We start from the raw sequence: 23,985 nt of genomic DNA on the forward strand, positions 1-23,985 counted from the left end.
GTGTATTCCTTTCAAAATCAACCTGTTATGCACACGACAGTGGTGTAGAATAATGATTATAACTTTCTTATACGCTAATAATAACGTTCAGATAAACTTACTCGACAGCCTTGACTGTAAGCTTGGCAGGCGACATATTGTGAGCAAGGGCGTGTTGGTGCATGTGCAGTGCTGCCAATCGCAACGCAACATCGGGCTGCAGCTCCGGGGCGAATCTCTCCTGGGCCACATCGTTACAGCACTGCATATAGAGATAGTCCATGGAATTCAGATCCTTTTGCGCCAGTTCCGCAGCAGACGTCGGCACAAAAGAAACTCGGAAGAGACATCTGAGTTTGTGAGCGCCAGGTCTGGATGCTATCTGGAATTTGAAAAAAAAGGCTTAAGGTTGAGACTAATAGCTATTAGATACGTACATCTAGTGATGGAATTACGAATCTAATTTCTACGAATTTCAATAATAAAGAACATAATCTGCTTTTGTCAGAGAAATAGAGGCAGGTAATATTAATTCTTTGGTCTTTAGCAAATTTATGAAAATCTCAATAATGCATTTTTGTGTTATTTTTAAGCGATTTCCATTTCGGCTTTCAGAAAACAGACTTATTCCTTATGAAGTGTTCCTGTTAAACAGACATTGTCTTCGTTATATAACAGCAACATTAAAAATGTGTTAAAAATAATTACAAGATAAAAAGAACTTTTTATATAGGTACAACGTTTTTAAATTTTCTGTTGAATCATATAAACTTGACTTGACTAGCTTAAAAGATCAAAAAAAATTGTACTTGATAGAAATAATACTGAAATGTCATATTGATTTCCATAGTAACGCACGTATATATTAATATTAATAATTTAGTTGCTAGGGCCCACTTAGCAACCAATAATAGTTTTACTTTTTACGGATTTCTTCCAAAATAACTTTTCATACAAAACATAATTAATTGAAAATGAAATCAATTCTACTTAAAGATGGGTAAATGTATTAAAAAAATGTATTGGCATCGTGTTCTGATATATTCTAAAAGTTTCAAATGTCTAGCTAGTCGGGAAGTTAGTTAAAAATCGATTGCAAGATTTGTACCGGACAAATAAGAATACGAGCTAAGAAAAACGTTGTAAAATAGAAATAATTTTTAATAAAAATTTAGGATTGACATAATTATTGTTATTTTATTAAACTAACACGAAAGTAAGAAAGGAAAAAACTAGATAAACACTTGAGTATTAAAAATTAAACAGTTTATAATTATTATATAATATCAAACAAGGTGGCCAGTATATTAACGCCTGTTAACCATAGCATTTCCTACTATTTGTTTAAATAATTAATGGGAGTTTTGTACTATTCCATAGCAATCGGGTTAAGTGTCCAGGGTTTCGCCTTCCCATAAATTCAAACTATGTGTATACATTCCACGTTATTACTAACCTGACTAATAATTAAACAATTGTTACTTTACTTTAGCACCAGGTCTATTCTTAACGGTTAACACTTTAGCACGTTTACGTTATTTTCATTGGTCCAAATTAATACAAAAGACATTCTATAAACAAAAATGTTATCGGCGGCTATCTCTAATTCACAATACGGCGAAAATTTAGGTTGGTGGAATGTCGGTCAAATTCTGACAAGCCAGACCTTCGCCATTTAGTCGGTAATGAACTGAACACAAGAATTTTGTATTAACACGTCAGACATACCAACATAACCTACAATTTTATTATTCATATCATTGCGTTTGCAGTACAACAGTCGAATCTTGCATCTCAATTCTGAATATGTAAAATTGACGTACTTTGTCTCGTTCTCAAAGTTAGTAAGGCCAAGATAGGGGCTGTTAAAAGATATCACCTTTTGACAGTTCAAACGGTTAACTTTTTCACATAATTAACTGCCAGAATACGTAAAGTGATGAATAATGTGATTATATTTATCACAATTATTAGCTCTTTTTTTATTTTAAGTGATATGTTAGAATAGGTCTGCAAGTTGGTTATAGGTACTTTGGTGTGTGAAAGAAGTGTGTAAAAATAAGTATGCTAAAGACTAAAACTTACTCTCGCCAAAGTTTCCTTAGGGTCTAAGAGTGTCAGCTTATTTCTTCTGAGACTCTTCACGTGTTCCACCACCAGGCTGAAGTGTTCTCCGGCCGAAAGACATAGCTTGTCCTTCAGACTGGTCACCACGTCATGGACAGTCGTCGTGGCATCGTACTTGAATGACTTGGTCTGACCATTTTCCAGGAAAACCTTCAAGACGTTCGCCATTGGAGGGAGGCAAAGGTCACCAAGCGAGAATGCAGACGGCTGAAATGATACAAGCATAAAGTTATTATGTGTGGGTAATATAATATTGAGTATGGAACATTAAAAAAACAACAGGCACCCACGGTGAATTGATTGGTAAAGTGAACATCACTGAAGTTGTGGGTGGCAGGTTCGATCCCGAGAATGGGCATAAAAATGCATGTTGTTTTTTAAACGTGTGTTCGATCCAGTCAACAGACTCAGTACCTTCGACGAAAGGCTAACAACTAATCCTCATAAAAAACGTCTGTTAATAAAAACACCCATTCTGAGAATCACGTAATTTACTTGGTTTGTTACTTAAGGCTATATATACTTCAGCTGGGGCACGGTCTAAAACGATCGTGACTATGCGACGCGAAGATTGTGCAAATGACGCATGCAGAACAAAACATAATTTGTCATAAAAAGTCAACATGCCGTCCATTTAATGTTATGTTTATTGTTCTATTACTAATAATAATAATATATTCATTGACATGTTTTCTTTTTCAAGTAAATGGGTAACGTTTTGTAGTCATCTTTACACGATTTAAGAATTAATTCCCCCGTTGCCATCACAAAACAAATTTACATGTTCACAGCTCGACTTTCGCTCTCCGATTACCAGCCAGTCCAAAATTTCGTCGCACCTATAGTTGAAAATTATTTGCCGTTTCACCGAAGTACTCATTATGGGAGCTTCAAAGAATTTTGAGCTTTTTCAACATCTTTGGGGAGCTTATTATTTTTTATTTAGTTTCTGTGTGAAAGTTTCAGTTTTTTTTATTAATAATTATGGTAGATACTGAAGGGTGAATATTTAAAAAAATAAAATAAAGGCTTTCAAAAAACTATAATAAAAAAGCTATTGGTAATCGTAATTAGTAGTATTACGGTCTCAGGATGAATTAAATCAAATTATATTTATACAGCAAGCTATGTAAAATACTGATAAACCTATCGTAATATAGATTAAATTTATAATTGTATATATCATGTTTGTTTAATATTTACATAAACGCATGCTGTCTTTTCTACTTTCTTGTTATATTAGTTGTTATATAAGACAGTTTTATAATTTTGTATTTATTATGTATTATGGCGCATTGGCCAAATGCTGTAATGCCGTAATACTCTTTTTCTAAATACATAAATAAATAAACAAATAAACATGTGACGACCTTTCTTTGATTATATAGAAATTTGAATTTAAGAAACACACTTAGTACAATGGTTTTTGAGATTTGGAATATTTAAATAAGAATATCATAATAATGACAATTTTATTGTAATAATTTAATAACACAATTTAATTAAATAACATTCATTAATTATTTATTTATTGTTGTTTTTATTCGCTTTTACGTGTTATTTTTTCATCAAATGTTTACAAATTACTGTAATATAATAAATTAAATTATACAATAAGTTGGTAGATGAAACGACGAAATCACTCTGAAACAGTGTTGGTGTCATTCGAAAGTAACAATATCAATAGGTACCTACGTTGTCTACACTGCCACAAGAATCTGACATAATTCTACAATATCTAATTTTATTCATATTTTAGAAAATAACAAATAAAATACATGACAGAAAGCCACTGCAATGTTTTACAAAAAAAAAAATACAAAAGTTATTTAATTAGTATTTATCAAAACTAATTTTAAATATAGATCAATATGTAGTGATTTCACCCAGGGATTGCAATGCCGGTATTCAGTTATTTGTCGATACCGAAATACCGTTTTCCGAAATTCAAAATACCGGTATTTTCGGTATTAAGAAAGCATACACGTTTTATGTTTATCAAAAATAAATTTAATGTTATTTTTTCATTACTTACTATATTGAATTTAGTAATGTAAGTTTTATGCTGCCAAAACATAAATATATTGACTGAAACCAACAAAAATTAAATAATATTAAAACAAAATCCCTCAAATATACTTATAGAATTGTCACGATGAATTGACATATTATTTCTAAAAAGAAAACATTCCTGGCAAATATTTCTAATTGTTTTATATAACTATTGATCCAACGTTGATAGTACTTCCAATAAACGTTGAATTTGAGAGAGATTTTTCTGTACCCGGACCTATAGTATTTGTAAAAATGAGCACTTCTAAAATATTATGATCTATACATATATATAAAGGTCAACATAATAAAAAAATGTAGGTAGGTCCTTTAGGTTGCTGTAAAATAGTATTTTAAACAGATTTTAAAAGTTATATTTACTGATAGGCACTTATTTTTTTACGATAATATCTTTTCACGATTACCGGTATTCAATAAGAAATACCGGCATTGAAATATTCATTCGGTATTGCAATCCCTAGTTTCACTGTAGTGCATCGACTCTTATAAACATTTTGAAACTGTCCCAACAGATGAAACCGGCAAGTACCTACCTATCGACTTAATTTAAAAAATATATGAAACTATAACATATGTGTTACTTAAACTCACTGGGAAAAGCGGTGATCCATTTACGCAGACGCTCTCCGCGAATCGGACCCTCGCCGGTCTGGTCCGCAGCCTCGCGCGCCTTCCTCGACTCAAGATGGCCGACCTCCTTCCTGGCGCTCCACCCGAGGAAGCCGGTTGGCTGACCAGGAGTGATACTCTCGACTCGCACGCGCGGACCAATGCTATGACTCTGTCACGCGGGGCTGAACCGACGTCTTCTCCGTTCACAGACAGGATTTGGTCCCCTGGTTCCAGCTGGAATAAAAAGGAAAACATATTTTTTAAATTAAATTACTTTGAATGAAGACTGAATAATTGGATGAACTTAAAATAACCTCAGATGCGTAGTTGTTAAGAAATTGATGCAGGTAGCTAAATCAACAAAACATATGGCTCGGATTACCATGGCTTTAGGTTCAAATCACATTCGGTTCAAATAGTTTTCTAGTATTTTTTATAATAGGTATATTTCTGAGGTTATGCAAACCATGCGATAGACATAAGTAACACGTCCGAAAGGTAGACCTAAGCATTGAAGTTAATGCCCCCACCAAACCACACACGGTCTTAGTCGGGCGTATCACGGGACCCTACGCTTGGTGTGAAGCATATTTTTTTATGACTGGGAATGCTTCAGGAGCTTACCTAAATGAGGTTTTTTTTTTTTTTAGAATTATTAATAACCATGTCCTTGCTTTTTCGTACAAGGTGGTTGTTAGTAATTTTGAACAATCACAAACACCCAGGCTTTGAGAAAAACACACCAATGTAACCTAAATGAGGTTAAAACCTTTAAACTGAGGTTACCATGCACGCAAATGTGCTTTAACTTAATTTAAATGACTTCAAGTTAAGAGTACCCTCGCATAATTTATAATTGCAAGAGCTCAAAGTAATCAAATCTTTACATGTCTGGCGTACTACAATATATTATTGTTTGCGTACGCTACAAATTTGACGGGTCCCTCTACAATAGTGACTTCAAATGAAAAGTAAATAACGGACAAATATCGGTAATATTTATATCACGTAAAAAAGCTGGGGTCGTAAAAACTAACATATTGTCTAAAATAGTTTTCCCCTATTCAAATTCTACAAGCGCCAAAAAATCTAACCCCAAAACAATCATGCCAACCGCAGTCAAATTCCAACAATTACCCAAATATATAAACATGAACAGTCTACCATTCGCATTCCTGCATTATTATTTATCTGATTCAAGCAGTTTTATTCACGTATAAGGCAAAACGGCAGGTGAGGATAGGTGAAAAAAATCCCCGGCTTCACGAGGAAACGGGGCAATTTCCACGCGGCAGGTTTTCCAAGACGAGGCTTATGCCTTATTCACACGCGAAGAAGGATGACGCCGCCATAAAGATGGCGGATCGAGAGCAGCTGTCACTTTTATCGCCGCCATTTTCTAACGCCGGCAGCGCCAGCACGAGCGCCGTGAGAATTTCTTTTCGCGCGGGTTCTAATGGTAATAAAACTTCGGGGTACAAAAAAAGAATCTTTCAGGTGTGACATGAAAAATATAACGAAGTTTTTTACATGTAATATATTTGGCCTAGCAGCTATGTGATAAATATATTCAAAGCCTACGCGAAAACACCAGATAACAGTCTAGTTATAGGTGCAGACAAGAATTTTATTAACAACATGGAGTAGATATTTTTATCAACTTGGAAAACTGCTCGCTTTGTAAAGCTGGGCATGTTTATTATTTATAATATATACTATTGAAAGGACAACATGTCTTGCCAGTCCTGATCATCTATTCTATACATAAGGCAGCTATCGACGGTAATTTATCATATTTATGTACAGAGGCTGTCAATTGTTACAATAAGTTAACCGTATTGTAAGAATAAACCGCCTCAATACATACATATTATGATAAACTACCCTCGATAGCTGCCGATAGCAGCCTTGTGTATACAATAAATGCGCTGGGCAAAGCAACGCGTTATATGAGGCTAGATTTTAAATATATTCACATGGTGATTGTAATAACAGTACACCTGTGAGTGTGTGGGAGTGTGAATACCACTGCAGTGAAAAATCATGTAATATTGATCATTCTCCGTTTGAAATCAAATCGTATTGTAGTGATCAGATGTCATCATTTCGAATTGATCATTGTTTATATCAGGGAACACAACAATAAGGGAAGAGTGAGAGAAGTGAGCTTCTGTGCGAGGCTGTAAGAAGGTATAAAACTCTCGAGTCCATAAATATTGGATAAACTTAAACACGTGTTAGAGAATATATTTTTTACGATAGTTACGTCTGTACCATAATATTATGCATAATAAAGTTTGTCACCTAAACGAAACACGCTTTTGATATTAGTAATGTTTGAGAAAACTCGACGGGCTCTGTATTTCTTGCGTTTTCTGGCCGGACCGTCATTCGGTAATAAACTAACTTTAAACCCGTAGCCTACAATAAGTGGCTTTCATATTTTTGTTTTATTAATCTGTTCTGTGATTTCTGTGACTATGATTCTGTGCGCACACAATTTTAACAAGTTTTGTCCGCACACAAAATATTTTGACGTGATATAACAATTTGACGAGTTGATTTATCTACGCAAAACGGTGATATTTTCACACATATTTTTTTTGTATCCACATACAACATTTACTATGTAGATAAGTTTAAGATCTGTATAGGAAAAAAATAGACGGAACATTACTTAAAGGCATGTTAGATCTAACAATTTCAAATGTTGTTTTTTCCAGACCGCGGTTGCAACAAAATGGCTAAAAATCATTTCTGACAGAGCCTGTGATAACCCACGGAAACCCACACGCCACGCTTTAGGGTCAAAAAATAGTAATTTATCTTACCTTGTGTACGGTGCTTCATGCTTGGTATTATGTTTTGTAAACATTTTCTTTATAACACAATTGCCAACAAAATGATAAAAAAAACTGCAGTGCTGACCGTAAATTTATTAATATTAATTGCCTGGCAGGGGCAGGTGAATAGCATGCTACGTAAATATTAGTTGAAGATTTTTTTTATTCCACAACCACGAAGAATTTTCACAAAGGGTCGCTTGCAAAATAATAATATATAGCCAACGATAAAAATCATAATTAATTACTACTGCGTTTGTAAAAGTTAACATGTTTTAAAGGAAATTTAAAGTTTTTTTTCGTCGTGTCGAATTTTCAAATAGGTACTACTAAGCATGGCCCCCACATATTGAAGCGGGTCCCTCCTACCTATCGTTAAGTTTAAGGGCAGTGTGATTTTCTACTATAGTATTCCTCAAATGGTATTCCGCGGCACCAGGGTTCCACGAGGTAAAATTACGCGTACCCATCGCTATTTTTATCGTTTTTTTGTATTATCAAATAAATTCACTTTAATTATTGACTTGTCGGCATTCAGCATCATAATATTATTATGAAGCACTGATCGCGATCTTTTTTTGTGGTAACCAATTAAGAGCATACGAAATGCATTGAAACGGCAAATAATTTCCAACAGTAGGTGGGACGAAATTTTTCACTCGTCGCCAATAATTGGACACCGACAGTCGAGGTGTAAGCACGTCAATTTGTTTTGTGATGGCGTCAAAATCGTGTAAAGATGACTAAAAAACGTTACCCATTTACTTGAAAAAGAAAACATGTCAATGAATCAACATAACATTAAATGGACGCGTGTTGAATTTTTATGACAAATTATATTTCGTTCGGCTCGCGTCATTTGCACAATCCGCGCATCGCCTAGTCACGATCTTTTTAGACCATGCCTCAACTGAAGTATAATCTTAATATCCGATCCTTCACCATATTGGATAAATGTATTGTTTTTTGTATTGGTCTGAAAATATTAAATATAATTATAAAATTTTATGTTAATAACCCTGAAGGAAAAAGCCGCATGCGACTTTTTTAAATTTTGAATCAGATTTGCAATGTGTGTTTATGTCACTTAACTGTTCGACTCGCCACACCGAGTTCCCAAGCTAAAGCCCGGTCAGCCCCCCTTTATACTACCCTACCCCCTCCCCTACTGAGTATCGATGCGGAAGTTAACAAAGGCATTACAAAGATGCTACGTTGTAAGGCATTAAACAAACCGATGCTTAAATTCATTGGGTTTGTTTCATCATGTTTTGCGTATATGTACTTGAGGTATCCAGGGAATGCTCAAATTTAAGGAAATCATTTATGCAATCAAGCACACCTACAGTATCATTTAGTTATATGTTATTTATTTAAGCTAATAGGTACATCGTCTTTCACTATACAAATTAAAAATAAATAAATACACATTTAAAAACACGTACATAGTTAAATATTTAAAATCTACTTATCAATGATCACAAAATACGAAAAAATACGAACCACTCGGCTTAAAGGCGTGCTTGGTTTGTGTTTATTTGGCAGGCTTTTCGAGAAAGACCGAGCTTTTAAATCGAACGAACGAATCTCATTAATAAGTCTGTTTGCTGTTTAGGGTTCGCCATAGTAATATGGGCTTTGACAGGAAAAGAGCATGGCAAAGTTCGAAACCAGTTTTATAATAAATTCATACACTGTAAAAAGCCCATCACAAATTTTATCATGAGCTTTTTTAGTAGTATACCACGTAGATATGTGCTTAATAATGTAGCCATATTTTAATGTGTATTTTTTTGTAAATATCAGAGATAAAAAAATGTACTCATCATCTGTCACTTTCAAATGTCATTTTAATAATGCATTCATTACAACAAACGTTTGATTGAGGCCCTCGTTCATTTTGTAGACTCTGTAAAACATTTGCGAACTTTAAAAACAGTTCCTAGTCGAGCTGTTTACAAAATACGTATAATTTTGATCCCTAGCCTATAATTTAGATACGAGGGTGGGTCAATAATTCCTTAGAAAAAAGCATTAAAACAGGTTTTATTTTTGTATTTTTTTTTTATTTCTCAACATAATTTCCTTGGAGCTCAATACACTTGGTTAGACGTTTCTCAATTTTTTTTAAACCGTCAGAAAAATAAGTTTTCGGAAGGTCCTCAAAATAAACATTTCTCCGATCGATGACTTCTTCATTTGAAAAAAAACGTTGTCCACTTAGCCATTTTTTTAAGTTTGGGAAAAGGAAAAAGTCACTGGGGGCTAAATCTGGCGAATACGGTGGGTGGTCGACCAATTCGAACTTCAATTCTTCAATTTTAGCCATTGATCGTAAACATGTGTGAACACGGGCATTGTCCTGATGAAAGAGGATTTTTTTCCTGTTTAAATGAGGCCGTTTTTCTTCAATTTTGTTTTTTAGCTGGTCCAATAAAGATGCATAATAATCCCCTGTTATTGTTTTTCCTTTTTCCAAATAGTCAACGAAAATAATTTCACGTGCATCCCAAAATACAGTAGCCATAACCTTACCAGCTGATTTTACGGTTTTCGCCTTCTTTGGACATGGTTTGCCTTCGCAATCCACTGCTTTGACTGTTCTTTCGTCTCGGGAGTATAGTGGTGTATCCATGTTTCATCTGCAGTCACAAAGCGACGAAAAAATTCATCCGGATTGCGTTGCATGAGCGACAACAGGGCTTTAGAGGCCACCACCCTACTGCGTTTATTGTCGACTGTGAGCAAACGCGACACCCATCTTGCAGAAATATTTTTCATGCCCAATTTGTCATGTAAAATAGAAATGACGCTACCTTTTGAGATCCCTGTAACCTCAATTATCTCACTCAACTTTAATCTTCGGTCACTTAACACCATATCGTGGATTTTATTGATCATTTCTGGTGTAGTCACCTCTACAGGACGCCTGAGCGTGGTTCATCCTTTGTTGATGTACGACCACGTTTAAATTCATTTAACCAGTTATAAATAGTTGCAAGTGAAGGAGCAGATATGCCGTGAACTAAATCCAACTCGTTTTTTATTTCCTTTGCTGTTAACCCTTTTATATTAAAATGTTTAATAACAGCTCTAAACTCAATTTTCTCCATTTTTGTAAACAAGCAATTTTTTTTTTTAAATGTACGAGAAACACACAACAACCCGACCAATCTGATTGAAACTTCGCAGCATACTGAATCGGTAGTGCCGCTGCATGAAAACAAACCGCTTGCAGTACTAGTCGCGCCACCTGTCGGCTTTTCTAAGGACTTATTGACCCACCCTCGTATTAGGTAGGTAACTGATACAATGCCTCGTATTTCGCTTACAAAAGGCAATATTTCTCATGGAGAGATAAGGCGGATTTACGTAAGATTACGATAAAATATATCCGCTAAACGACCGCAAAGATAGGTACCTATTGCTGTATCTGGTATTAAAATATGCAATTGGAAGCATTTTGCATTCTTCAAAATATTATGGTACGAGTACCTACCTACCCAGTTAATTATTGTAAGATAACTGTAATAAACAAGGCACAACTCTCAAATACACCTGTAACATCAATAGTGTCATGCGGTGATTGGTATAAATGATAATATTATACAAAGATCATTACATATTATTACATTACAAATAACCAATTACAAACCCTACGTATGGTAAAGTCATCTGTGGCAACTTTAAATACTCGGGGGTACATATTACGGGAGATGTCACTTTGCAAAGATAGCTCGATATCCGAATGAGCAATGTTTAACTCAATGCGGAATGTATGGGACTCGGTTAACATCAAAATGACGCCTATTAAATGGTTGAATTATGATAGAGGTCGTAACTTATTGTAACAATTAACCCCCTCAATACATAAATATGATAAACTATCGTCAATAGCTGCTTTGTACCAATATAGAATAGCTGCGCAGGTGTTGTGCGGGGTGAGTTAGATTTGTTGGGGCCAATAACTTCAGTGTCAATACTTATACACGATAAAAAAAGCAAGAGTTACAAAACATAGATAATCACATCAAAGTTATCCATTACGGTCAATTCTGTGACGCATTACCGTTTGGTTGAGAATTGAATCAGTTATTGAGTAAGTGCTTTTCGTTTCAGATTTTTTATTTAAGTAAATGGCGTACTGAATATCAGGTAGCACAAAAACACCTGACGGCCATTATTTGCCCTTAAGAGTATTTTGGCGCTTGCTCAGTCTATCGGAAAATCCTTTACCGCTATCACAACAATAGTGATTTTCGTATACACAGACGTTTCACAACAATATGGCTTTAGAAGTGAACGTTAATTCAGAAGGCGTACGCATTAATCAATTATTGATAACAGCTTAACTAATAATGTAGTCAGAGATAAAAAAAAACTCTCATTATGTGAAAAATGATAAGATGGTGTCAGATAGCGATGGAAAAACTGGTCGATTTTGAAGACTGATGAGGAGTATACTTACTACCATTATAAAAAAATACTTAGTATATAAACTTGTTCCAAAATACTTACTAGTATTTGGAATACTATATAGATCGTTTGGCGTGCGTATGCGACAAAAGTTTCATACTCAACTGAAACTAAAACCAACTCCATATTATTAGTATTTTAAAATACGTATCGGCTCAGGGAACTCAGACTGTGTATCGGCTTCAATATAATCGCTAAAAATACGCTGAGCTCCGCTTGTCGAAAAGTCCCATTTATTATAAAATTTTAAATTTATGAGTTGTTTTTCTGTTAGGTTACAATATTATTGTTAACAAAAATGAATGACAGTGATTTTTTTTTAATTTTAAACATGTTTTGAGCGGTATATAACAAGGCCTGTACGTCATCTCACCACTGTGCTACGACACAAAATTTATGACCCATTATTATTCATAAGTTCAAATGCAATAGACTAATAAATTAAAATATACCTATATTCAAATGCTATTTCGTTCGTGCGCATTTAATGTCAATAGTGTTGAAAGTCTACCAACTGGCGAGTGTACAGAACAGCAACTCGCGATGATATGATCGCAAGTTTTTTGGAATAAGTTTATTGGGCCACAAATACTGAGTATGGGTAGTTTCATCCGAAACTTGAGTATACAAACTGGTGACAATACCTATTTCCAACTCACCTCTAGTGTCAGATATCATTGAAAGAAAAATATTCCCAAGAAAATAACTACACAATCTAATTATTATCTTATATACAATTTTAAAGACAAAAATAATGATAGACTACTTTGCTGAACCAAAAGCGATCCTCATCGACCATGCCCGATCCTAATAAGACCATATTTATTATGTTTGTATTAACAGATTTTTGTTTTTACGAGAAATAGATGCCAGCCACTTGCTCAATCTATTAAGTGCATACTCTGACTCATACACAAATTGAAAAACAATATGTGTAATTATTGCCAGACGCAGGATTCGAACCTGGGACCCACGATGCTATACTAGGCCGACGCTTAATCCGCGCGGCCATCCATCCATCCATTTAAGTGCCATTGATGAGTCACTCATCAATGGCAGTTAAATCGAGCAGGTCAGCAATTAAGCCTATCGCGGACAACAAATCGTCGCTATAGGATTGGTTTGTCGAATATCCGTTTTTGTCAGAGAGAGTTTGAGAAATCAAAAAAATATGAGTAACGCAGCGTAGCGTGGAAAGGTGCATGTTGAACACAACACGGAAAGATCACAAAATAAACCAATGGAAAAGGAAGCTAACAAGAGTACACAATGTGATAGACGTCGCTAAACTGATGAAATGTAAATGTACTGGATACGTCGCTTGGCGAGTGAACAACCGCTGGACAAATGCTGTCATACAGTGGTACCCAAGGGGCACTAAATGTCTGCAGGAATGCCCTAAAACCCGCTGGATAAACGAACTTGCCAAGTTCGGTGGATGAAAACCATAAACAATTGTTTGGTATATAATATAAGAATATATCTATATATGATTATTATTTAATCATGCATGAAATACGGTGATGGTCATTAAGTATCCAATATTTTTACGAAAAGTGTATTTGTCTAAGCAAAATATATAAACATTGGTTCTTTACACTGGATCAAACAAACGGGATTCAATCCTCGGCCCACGACTTCACAGACGGCTTCTATACAAACTATTCCAAGCGTGGGTGTGAACGGAGATTAGTTAAGCTTTTTATAAAGCGAAATTCACAAAAAAAATCTAATCAAATTATTATTTTGGGTAAATATTATAAACAAACGTTTAAGTTTTTGACAGCATAAAAAATGTTTTATATCCCAGCCGCGTGTGGAGTTCAAAAGTGATTTGTATTTTCAATTGCAGTGTGAACATGTCAAAAGGGCGGTTCGTTTCAGATCCACGTAGAAGTAAAAATGAATTTTTGTATGAGGGCAAAGCCCCACAAACGAATTTGCGTTTGTATGAAAGGCTAATGGGAAACCAAAAAGACGAATAATAAATCTGGCGCCCCTATTCAAAAGACCAAAATCCGAATCAGATAACGTATTTACAGCGCGACCCCCGACAGGTGAGAGAGAACTTAGCACTGGCTTGGAATATTATAATTAATATACCATAGTATATATTAATATTAATATGTATTGAAATACAAAATCGACCATTCAGAAGATGTTTTATCGAGGTGGCTAAGGCCTACCCCCAGAAACATAATTGGAATATTACTTTTTATTATTCTTCGGCAGGTCTTCGTGACTAGGGAATCCAATCCTGGGATCCCGGTCGATTTTCGATACCTATGAACATTCGAGATCGATTTTTTTTATCCATCACAATCAATTTGCATGTGTACAAAATCATTTTGTTAGTGACATATATATACCTGCACATGTCACAAGGGGAATCGCTGGATGCTCACGGATAATAAATAACCATGTTTTCCTGCCATACGCAATCGTAACAACATCAGAAAAATAATTAGAAACAATTAGACGCCACGAATGTGCATGCACGCACTTGTTTCTACGCCGAATTTTATGAATATATTATGTTTTAATGTTCTCATTGAAATTAATACAAACACATCCATGAATGAATAGCGATTGTTAGAATCTCGGATTTTTTGTGAATTTTATTATATTATATTGTACCTATGTATTGTTATTATTGTTAATATGTTGCCAATTATTAGCAATTGATCATTATCCTCCTCTTCGATTAATAAGGTCACTATGATGCATCAATGATATTGTATAAGTTTTCAAAGTATGCATCACGCCTCCCAGCGGATCTATTCTATACACAAGCCTGCTTTCGGTCCACTACGGCAGCTAAATAGGGTAGAAAGTATCTCATTATTAACACTTATTGTAACAATTACAATAAGTTAACCGTATGCGGGTCTATTCTATACTTATCAACCGCTAAAGTGTTATCAGACTTAGGGCAGGTCTGTCTTAAAATATTAGCACTTATTGTGAAAATTACAATAAGTTGGTTGTAATTGTTGCAATAAGTGCTATATTTTAACAGCACCTCTCTTGCTACTGTCGCTAGTATTAGCGGTCGATAAGTATAGAATAGACCCACTGAACTGTCAAAAATGTCTATCTTGGTCTAAAAATTTTCACAGGGAAGACACTAGAGTTAAAACACGGCACTTATTGTAACAATTATAACTAAATTATTGTAATTGTTACAATAAGTGTTAATAATTCGATACTTTCCTATTCTATTTAGCTGCCGTAGCGGACCGAAAGCAGCTTTGTTTATTGAATAGACCCGCTGGGGCGCTGTAAGATATAATCATAATTCAATGCGCCTATCCACGGTCATAATGATAGATTTGTATAGTAGAAAGCCTTGAAAGAATTTGTTAAAGATAATATTTATCAATCGGAACTGATAAAGCGCGAATATTGCTATTGAGATTGCTAAGGCTTAGCGAATCTTTTTGTTTATTTACGTGTCAATCAACTGCCATCTGCGACATAAAATGTGAACTAATTAGAATGCATGAAAATATTATTCGGCTTCGTATCGATGGGTTAACGCGAAATAGTTGTAGAACCATAGAAAACTACAACCAGTGGCAAGTTAAACGTCCAGGCCGACGTAGCATCTGGTAAAAGTGGCAATTTTTACGGAAAATGTATGGGAAGATGAACAATAAAAAAACGTTCTTGACTTGGATTTTCGCCGGATGTGATTGAAAGAAATTATTTTTTAAGGATGAGCTAAACAAAAACATTTTTTTTTATTGCATTGCACCTAAATACAAAAAATATTCAGGTCTTGTACGTTTTGAAAATTGAATTTTTGAAATCGCTGGAGAAATTATCATGTATTTTTCAAGTAGACACCTTTGTCTATTTAGATATTGTAGCGGCGTGACTTCGAAAAGAGACCCATAGATGGCACGGCCCATGGACTAGAGGCCGCAAGCGCTATGTAGACTGATTAGGATTGAACTCTATGTTAACTCCGTAATTCATATCTCTAGTTTAGTCTGATTAGCTCGACCTTTTTGATCATACAGGTCCTTTATTTCAAAACTAAGTACCTTACACTATTGAGATTCGTTTGTAGTAATAAGTGTGGTTTATAGTTGTCAAATGTGAAACCTACCTGAACTAAACTAATAATTAGGCAAGTTCATCTGGTTACCAAATGGTCGAGCGAGTCATCTTATCTTGATAATCTATTTTTGTGTACCGTTTGTAAGTATTTTCTGTTATTATTCATTAAATCTCTGTGAACTCGTAATAAATACTAAAACCGGAAGTGTTTATATTTTATAAATAAAACGTACTACAAGTGGTGACCAACGTGGGTCCAAAGTATTTATATTTTAAAAATAAAACCATCCTATAATATCCAATATTTTTACTCAATTTATGTAAAACCTCGACATAAACTATCTGTGCATTAAACCATTGATATGAAAACTAATAGAGAAACTTTGCTATTATTCATTGGATTATTTGAAAATAAAGAAGACTGTGGTACTTGGGGCTGAGATTTTCAGCAATCTATCGAAACATGCGTGTTATACACGCCCTGCAATTGCGTGTGAATACTGTATATGTATACTGTGCCGAGAAGGTGATAGGTATATTGTCATTTGAAACACGGGTTACACGTCTCGTAAACAAGTAATATGCAATAAAACGCTGAAGGAAACCTTCTCTACTTGACTGAATCTAAATATAAAAGTTAACTGGAAGTAATTCCGTAATTGTGGACTAATTAATACATAACTTCACAACTATAATAGCGCATAATGTGTATACTTAATAACCCAACTCTTCTCTTCACCCTGCCTATTGAGTAAAATGTTGGTATTGGAAACATAAGCATCAAACATGAATGCTATGCCAAGTCGTCATATTTCAAATCTAATAACCGGCTACTAATTGAACTACATAATATACATTTCAGAATACCTACCACAATGTATTTAACTATTCAAATTTTATTAGACTTTTTCGACCCAAGTAACCAGGGTAAATTAATATTCCTGTGATTGTTGCTTGTCCAGCGACGGTTACCTTTTGCGAGAAGAAGCTTTCGAAAGGTAAAGGGGTGGTAAAGCTCGCGGTATGGCTGACAAAAGGTTGAAGGTGCGACGAATATATTATATTCACGATAAGAAAACAATTGAAAAGTGCATTATGACAAAGCAACCGAGCTCGATTTTCGCGGAAGTGCATTTTAAATCGTTTCTGCATTTCCTGACAGTTTATTCAATTAGAAAATCGAACAAAAATAATAAATAAAGTTTATTCAATTTTAATATCACACACTACTTTAGAATCCGTATCATGATAGCTCAAAACAAATAAGTATGATTGAAAATGTATGCACTATTTTTGTCGGATCGCCATAGCATATATTATAACCTATTATGGTTTGGTTTAGGCATGGTTTAATTGGATTTTAAAAACTAACCAACATCATCTGCAAATTGCATTCTTAGTTCAATGAAAACAAATAAATATGACAGACAAAGTTTAGTGTGCACTATTTGTGTCGAATCTTAACAGCCTACCTCCACCCTTCGCCACTGGAGGGTAGTGCATACGTCACAATCGTTACAAGTCTAATATGAATTTTGAGAAACCAATATAATCCAAACCATATGTTCCCGAGTAAAACTTCATATTCAAAGAATGGACATGGATTGACCAGTACCTACGGAAAGTGTTGGGAGACCGAAATTACGGAGGTTTGAGAAGACGACTTGACGAGGAAAGGACGCAAGGAATGATCATGATGTACTGCATAATCCAAAACCACAATAAAAAATCTCGAATTTAGGACATTATGTTATTAGACAATTATAAATGGTGGATATTGCAGTGCTACTCAATGGGACTACTTGTTTGTTAACACGGTTCAGTTATGTTTAGAGTCAGAGTGACCTTTGCAAACTGCCAGAGGCAAAAACGCGTTAAAATAATATAATATTGAGTCCACATTCTACTATATTATTTTCTATAAAAAAAACAACCAGAATTGTTTACTTTGAAATATGCCACGCTGTACTGACCTTTTTCCCAGAAAGTCGTTGGCTATTTCAATAAAAACGTATCCGGAATTTTGAAATATAAGATTGTTGCTTTGAATATTTTTAAAATAAAAAAAAAATACCAAAAGGTTATTTTATTAATCATTACAATCGATCGTGACCGTTTTTCCAAAGTTGAATTTTCTTATCGTAATTTTATAGAATACCATATAAGGGATGGCAAAAAAGCATTCATACTTTGACTATGTATATTTTGAAATATCTATATTTTTTGACTGATAATTCAATACAGTTCTTCTATTTATTTATTTATTTCGATAATATATATAGGTATTATCAAAGAAAGCAAACATATACACGACGGCGCTTTTCAGTGGACTGTATTAGACGGAATGATTCGGATGCTGGGTGGGGGGTGGTTATATCAAGGATGCCAGGCACTGGCCCTTTACGATGCTGAAGAGCTTATCGCCATGTGCCCGGCAATTGATGGTCAAAACAAGTGCACGTGACTTATTAATATTTTACAGGTTATAGTTGTTTACAAGCACACGGTTGCAGAATGATTGCCTGTTTAGGTTTAGGTGAGGTCGGGCAAGGATAATGATGTCAGGTGGTTAAGACTTTTTTATTGTATTAGGGCCGCCATGATTGGCCTAACCAATACATATAGAAATAGATAAAAGAAAAAATGTTGCAATCAGTGACATTTTCATAGATACCAAGTTAATACCTATGGCAAATATTAATATGATTGCTATATGGAGTGCATATGGGCGACTGAGTAGTCTCTTCAAAAGTGACCTCCTATTGTGTCATAAGAAGTGTAAAGTGTTCAACCAATTTATGCTATCAACGCTCACGTATGTGTGTGAAACATGGACTCGTAATGTAAGAGAAATCAAAAAATTACGAGCAGCGCAACGTGGCATGGAAATATCCATGTTGCGCATAACACGGAAAGATCCCAAAATAAACCAATGCATAATGAAGCAGACAAGAGTACTCGATGTGATAGAGGTCGCCAAGTAGATGGAATGCTAATGGGAGAGTGGACAACTGGTTGACAAATCCCGTCATACAGTGGTACCCAAGAACCAATATACGACCACAGGGACGCTATAAAACCCGCTGGATAGGCGAAAATGTACGTAGCAACGAAGAACTTGGGACCAATACGAGTGGAGGAACCTAGCGGAGGCCTTCATCCAACAGTGGATCAGATGGATGATGATGTTATTAATTTATCTTTGGATTGGATACGTGTACATTATTCATTGTTGATGGTTCCCAAAAGCTACACGTGTTTGGGAGCAGAATTTTGCAAAATATCTTTGGCCCAATTTGCGAGGTTGACACCTGACCACGTCGCTATAGACATATTAGGTACTATAATACATTAACCGGGAAGCATGGCCCCCACATCCTGAACCGGGCCACCTTCCTAGAATCTTTGGCTGGTCCCCCTTCCCCCTACCTATCTCTAAGGATAGCTCTACAGTAGCGTTTTATAAATGGTGTTCGCGGTAAAATTAATGTGTATATTTAGTGTTTTTTTTTGTTGTAAGTATATTTTAATACATCAATTTGAATTAAGGAGTTGTCGAGTGTCGACACACAATTAAAAATTTTATCGTACAACCATATAATTTTAAGTAATAATATTATTGAGAGAAAGCAGGCGACTTTTTTTTTTACTATTAAAACAAATTTGTGCTGTGTGTTTATCTCACTTATCTGGTCGACTGGCCTCGCCGGGCCTTTAGGCTAGAGCCCTGTCAGCCCCCCCCCCCTCTTGTGGGGGCCATGCCGGGCAGAGTGGAGAATTTTGCATGACGCAGTTGATATTCTCCCAGAGTGTAGTGCCAAAAGAAGAAGAAGATTTTAATATCAATATCTCTATTTGAATTTTATAAGTTTTTGCGTGAAAATAAATCATTGGTTAATTTAACCTTTTTCTGATCGATTTGTCGTGTAAAGCCTTCAATTATCACTGGGTGTTGCTTTGGAAAAGGCAATACCATTTTCCTAAACTAGCAGGATCTCATTTAATTTGTATTTTAGTGGAATTTTTTTACAAGAAAACAATATATTTCACGCTTTAATTTTTATACATAATACGAATTGGTCATCAGAGATTCCTGATTTCACTAAATTATTATCACGAGTACGCCGCGCTAACACGATTCGTAGTACGTGTTACTATCGATAGGTAATCTTTATTACATTAACGCGCTAAAAGTATGATATTCCTGTTTTATATTTAAAATTCCCGCTAAAATGTACGGGGAATGTGTACATATTTATTTTATAATCACCATTATTGGATTTACGATCCTATGTTGTGATATAGGCCGGCAACCGAAGAGAATCAATACAAAAATATATATTAACAATTATAAAAAAGGATAACCAGACTCTATTATATAAATCAATTTGTCTTCAACCCTTAATTTGAGCATATGTCGGTAAAAGTAAATAAGTAGTTTATTTGTTATTTTACTAATAATGTGGCATGTTGGTTGTTATAAGAAAATTGTTTTTGTGAAAAATTGTTATCTAAAATCTTTTTAATTCGACATTTCCGTTTCGTTTCTTTACAACAGCGACTCGCGTGTCTGAGGAAAAACACAATAATTAGTCTCGCGAACAACAATAAACAAGTTATTTTTCTTTTTACGATTTCTGAGAAATATTTTGTAGTTTGCTGCTGGAAAATTATGTTTTTCCGACAGCCGATTTGGAAAAGACAGACACAGTCTAGACGGAAAATAATAATTTATTATTAGGTACAGTCAACTTGCATTTAGTGTTTCACATTTTCGTATAAAGGCCATATTATATAGGTACGTTGTATTATTTTGCAGATAGTTCAACATGCAGGTCGTTAATTTAATAATCGTTAAGTCATTATAATAAACTATTTTTTTATTCAACGAATATTTCACAGGATTTGAGAATGATAATAATATGTTCTTTATTGAACATACTTTATTTGGAAACACCTCAGAAACTGATGTTTCAGAAATGTTTAAAAAATATTATGTATGACAGTCATTAATTATTTATTAAGAAAACACATGTAGAGAAAACAAACTTTTAGTAACATCAGTAAATCTATTCATTGAGGTTTAATTAAAGATTACCATCTAATTAATTCCCGACAGTAAAAAATAACAAAATACCCCGTTTACACGTGCATAGATGTACTGTGCACAGTAAAAAAATGTATGGGGAAACATATTGTATTATCCTGCAGTTGGCAAGATTGCGTGCATAAATCAAATAATATTGGAAGATTCCAAATTGTGATGATTTATTCCGCGCAAGAAAGACTATCTTCGATCTGCGCCTGCGCACAGAGCGATAGGGGCGAACATGGCGGTGAAAAAACGAACTACTCATTTTGAGCTCCGATTTTCAATACGACAAGATACGACCTGTCAGTCAGCACTTTTACGTGTAAACAGTTATTGTCATGACAGTTTAAAATAAACACAATTGCCGACAGTAATTCCATGCATGTGTACAGGCGCTATAATACCGATAAGTCATGAATGTATGACTACTGCATGTAAAAATCTATTTTCTTATTATTATATTAGTTTTTTCTTTCTTTTGACCATGTCCGATCCTAATAGGACCATATTATGGGCCTCTACGGAGTGGAGGTTTGTATTAACAGATTTTATTTTTACGAGAAATGGATGTCAGCCACTTGATCAACCTATTAGGTCCATACTCTGACTCATACACAGATTGATAAACAATATGTGTACTTGCCAGATGCAGGATTCGAACCTGGGACCCTCGACTCTATAGGCCGGCGTTTAAGCCACGCGGCCATCATGGGTGTATTAATTACTTGAGTGGTCTATTTTCAAAAACCGATAAGACCACATGGTAAAAAAATTGCAAAAATATTGTTTGGGGTAACAATGGTCGTGCTAATCCCATACAAATTCCTTACCTACCTCCCACAATCATTGTTGTGCGTCCAGGCATCTTATAAACAATTATGTTATCTTCAGAACATCAAAGTGTCAACGTGACAGTGACTCCATTATAAAACAATTACGACTGACAATTATATGACCCGAAGCGCCTATCAATTTAACTCAATAAATTCATACCATCTAGCCGCCACAAACAGTGGAACCGTGAGTGATCATCCTAGTTATGTGGGTGCGGGAACACGGAACCAGCCCAGCACACCCGCCATATACACATCAAATGTTAGTGCCTGGATTGAGTCCCTGTGTAACCCCCCCCCCCAGCATCCAGAATCCACCACAATTACAGTCCATATTATATATATAATTTCACACAATAAATAATATGATATAAATGTAAATAAATTACCCACCAAATGCAAAATCAAAAATTTTATTAATTAATTAGTTATAAATGGCGCATGCACATATGAAAGAAAATATGAAGCGCCTAGTTTCAAAAGCCCCTAAAACGGTTTTTGAAAATTTTTGAGTTATATATGCATTTAGATGGATATTTTTGTTACCTTTATGATGGCCAAAGATTGAACTTTAATAAACGTCAATAACCGTCAATATGTATGATCAAAAATTAGGGTAAATTTCAAAACCTGGTAAAATGGTTGGGTGTGCTTTTCAAATACCCCTAAAATAAAAACCCAAAATACTACTTGGAATGTAACGAATTAAAAAAATAAATACATAAAGTGTACAGATTTAATAGATATGATTTTCTCTCATTTTTCTCAAAACTACCTAAAATAGTTTTTCTCATTTTTCTCAGAACTACCTAAAATCGTTTTAGGGGCTTTTGAAACTAGGCGCTTCATATATAAAATACAACGGTAAAAGTGATTACACAGAATAATAACAAAATATTACAGTTGGGAAAAATATAATAATATATTAAAATAAATATAATTTATTGTTAAATTTGAAATGAAAAAAAAAAGTACAATAAAATAAAAGTAGCATTTCAAATTATGAACTGACTAGGTAAAAAATATTAATTAATGGTGCGCTCGAGTGCCCTAATGAAGGTATTAAACATGTCAGTAGAAGAACTATTCCAAAGTGAATGAATCATTGGTATTGAAGTATGGATATCAGTGGCGAAGGGTAAAAGTAGACTGGTAAGATTCGATATAAATAGGGCACACTAAACTTTGTCAGTCAAACGTACTCGTGCCTAATCCAAGTAGTCATAGTAGATAGTCAACAAATATTCGTTTATCTATAAAATATCTAAAATACATCATTTTAATTCAATAAGAATATTTTTCATCAAGTATGATTTGCTTAGGCTGGGCTTAATGAATTAAAAAAAATAATCAATATCATCCGTAATATGTATTCATAATTCAACGAAAACAAATAAGTATGACTGAAATAGCATTATGGTGTGGCTTAGGCACTGTATAATTGAATTTTAAATACTAACCAGCACCATCTGAAAATTGTATTCCTAGTTCAATAAAAACAACTAAGTATAACTGACCAAGTTTAGTGTGCACTATTTATGTAGAATCTTAGCAGCCTACCCCCACCCTTCGCCACTGATAGATAAGGTTCTAAAAAAACGTAGAAAGTGTCACAATTTCTTGTCTGCCTGGTGTCACTAGATCATGTTTACAGTTCGGCGCAGTATAGAAATCAATTATAAATTGTGTCCGATTTTATTTTGCTCATATTTTTTGAAATAAATGATTTATCAGTAAATAAATGCGGTCACATTGTTCTGATTTGAAAATGAAATATGAAGGAAAAAAATTAACGCTAAAACCAACCAGTTGCGTTTGACAAACAAAAATATTATCGTTTACCACAAATAATAAAATGTAGACTTGTCGTGTAAAAATAGACGTT

The 23,985-nt window shown here is 34.5% G+C and overlaps 1 protein-coding gene across 1 annotated transcript in view; it reads right to left on the reverse strand.

Annotated features, from left to right (window-relative positions):
• LOC147075805 (uncharacterized) overlaps positions 1-23,985 on the reverse strand; it is a 722,814-nt gene that overhangs the window by 13,648 nt on the left and 685,181 nt on the right. The window contains exons 5-7 of the mRNA XM_085942107.1: positions 4,771-5,025; positions 2,065-2,313; positions 102-361 (exon numbers count right to left, since the gene is read on the reverse strand). Of these exons, the coding sequence (XP_085798233.1) occupies positions 102-361; positions 2,065-2,313; positions 4,771-5,025 (764 nt within the window). The remainder of the gene's footprint in view (positions 1-101; positions 362-2,064; positions 2,314-4,770; positions 5,026-23,985) is intronic.

Source organism: Rhyacophila brunnea, unplaced genomic scaffold, assembly GCF_057557595.1.
Source record: "Rhyacophila brunnea isolate RB1 unplaced genomic scaffold, BYU_Rbru_1.0 scaffold_14, whole genome shotgun sequence".
Taxonomy (NCBI): domain Eukaryota; kingdom Metazoa; phylum Arthropoda; class Insecta; order Trichoptera; family Rhyacophilidae; genus Rhyacophila; species Rhyacophila brunnea.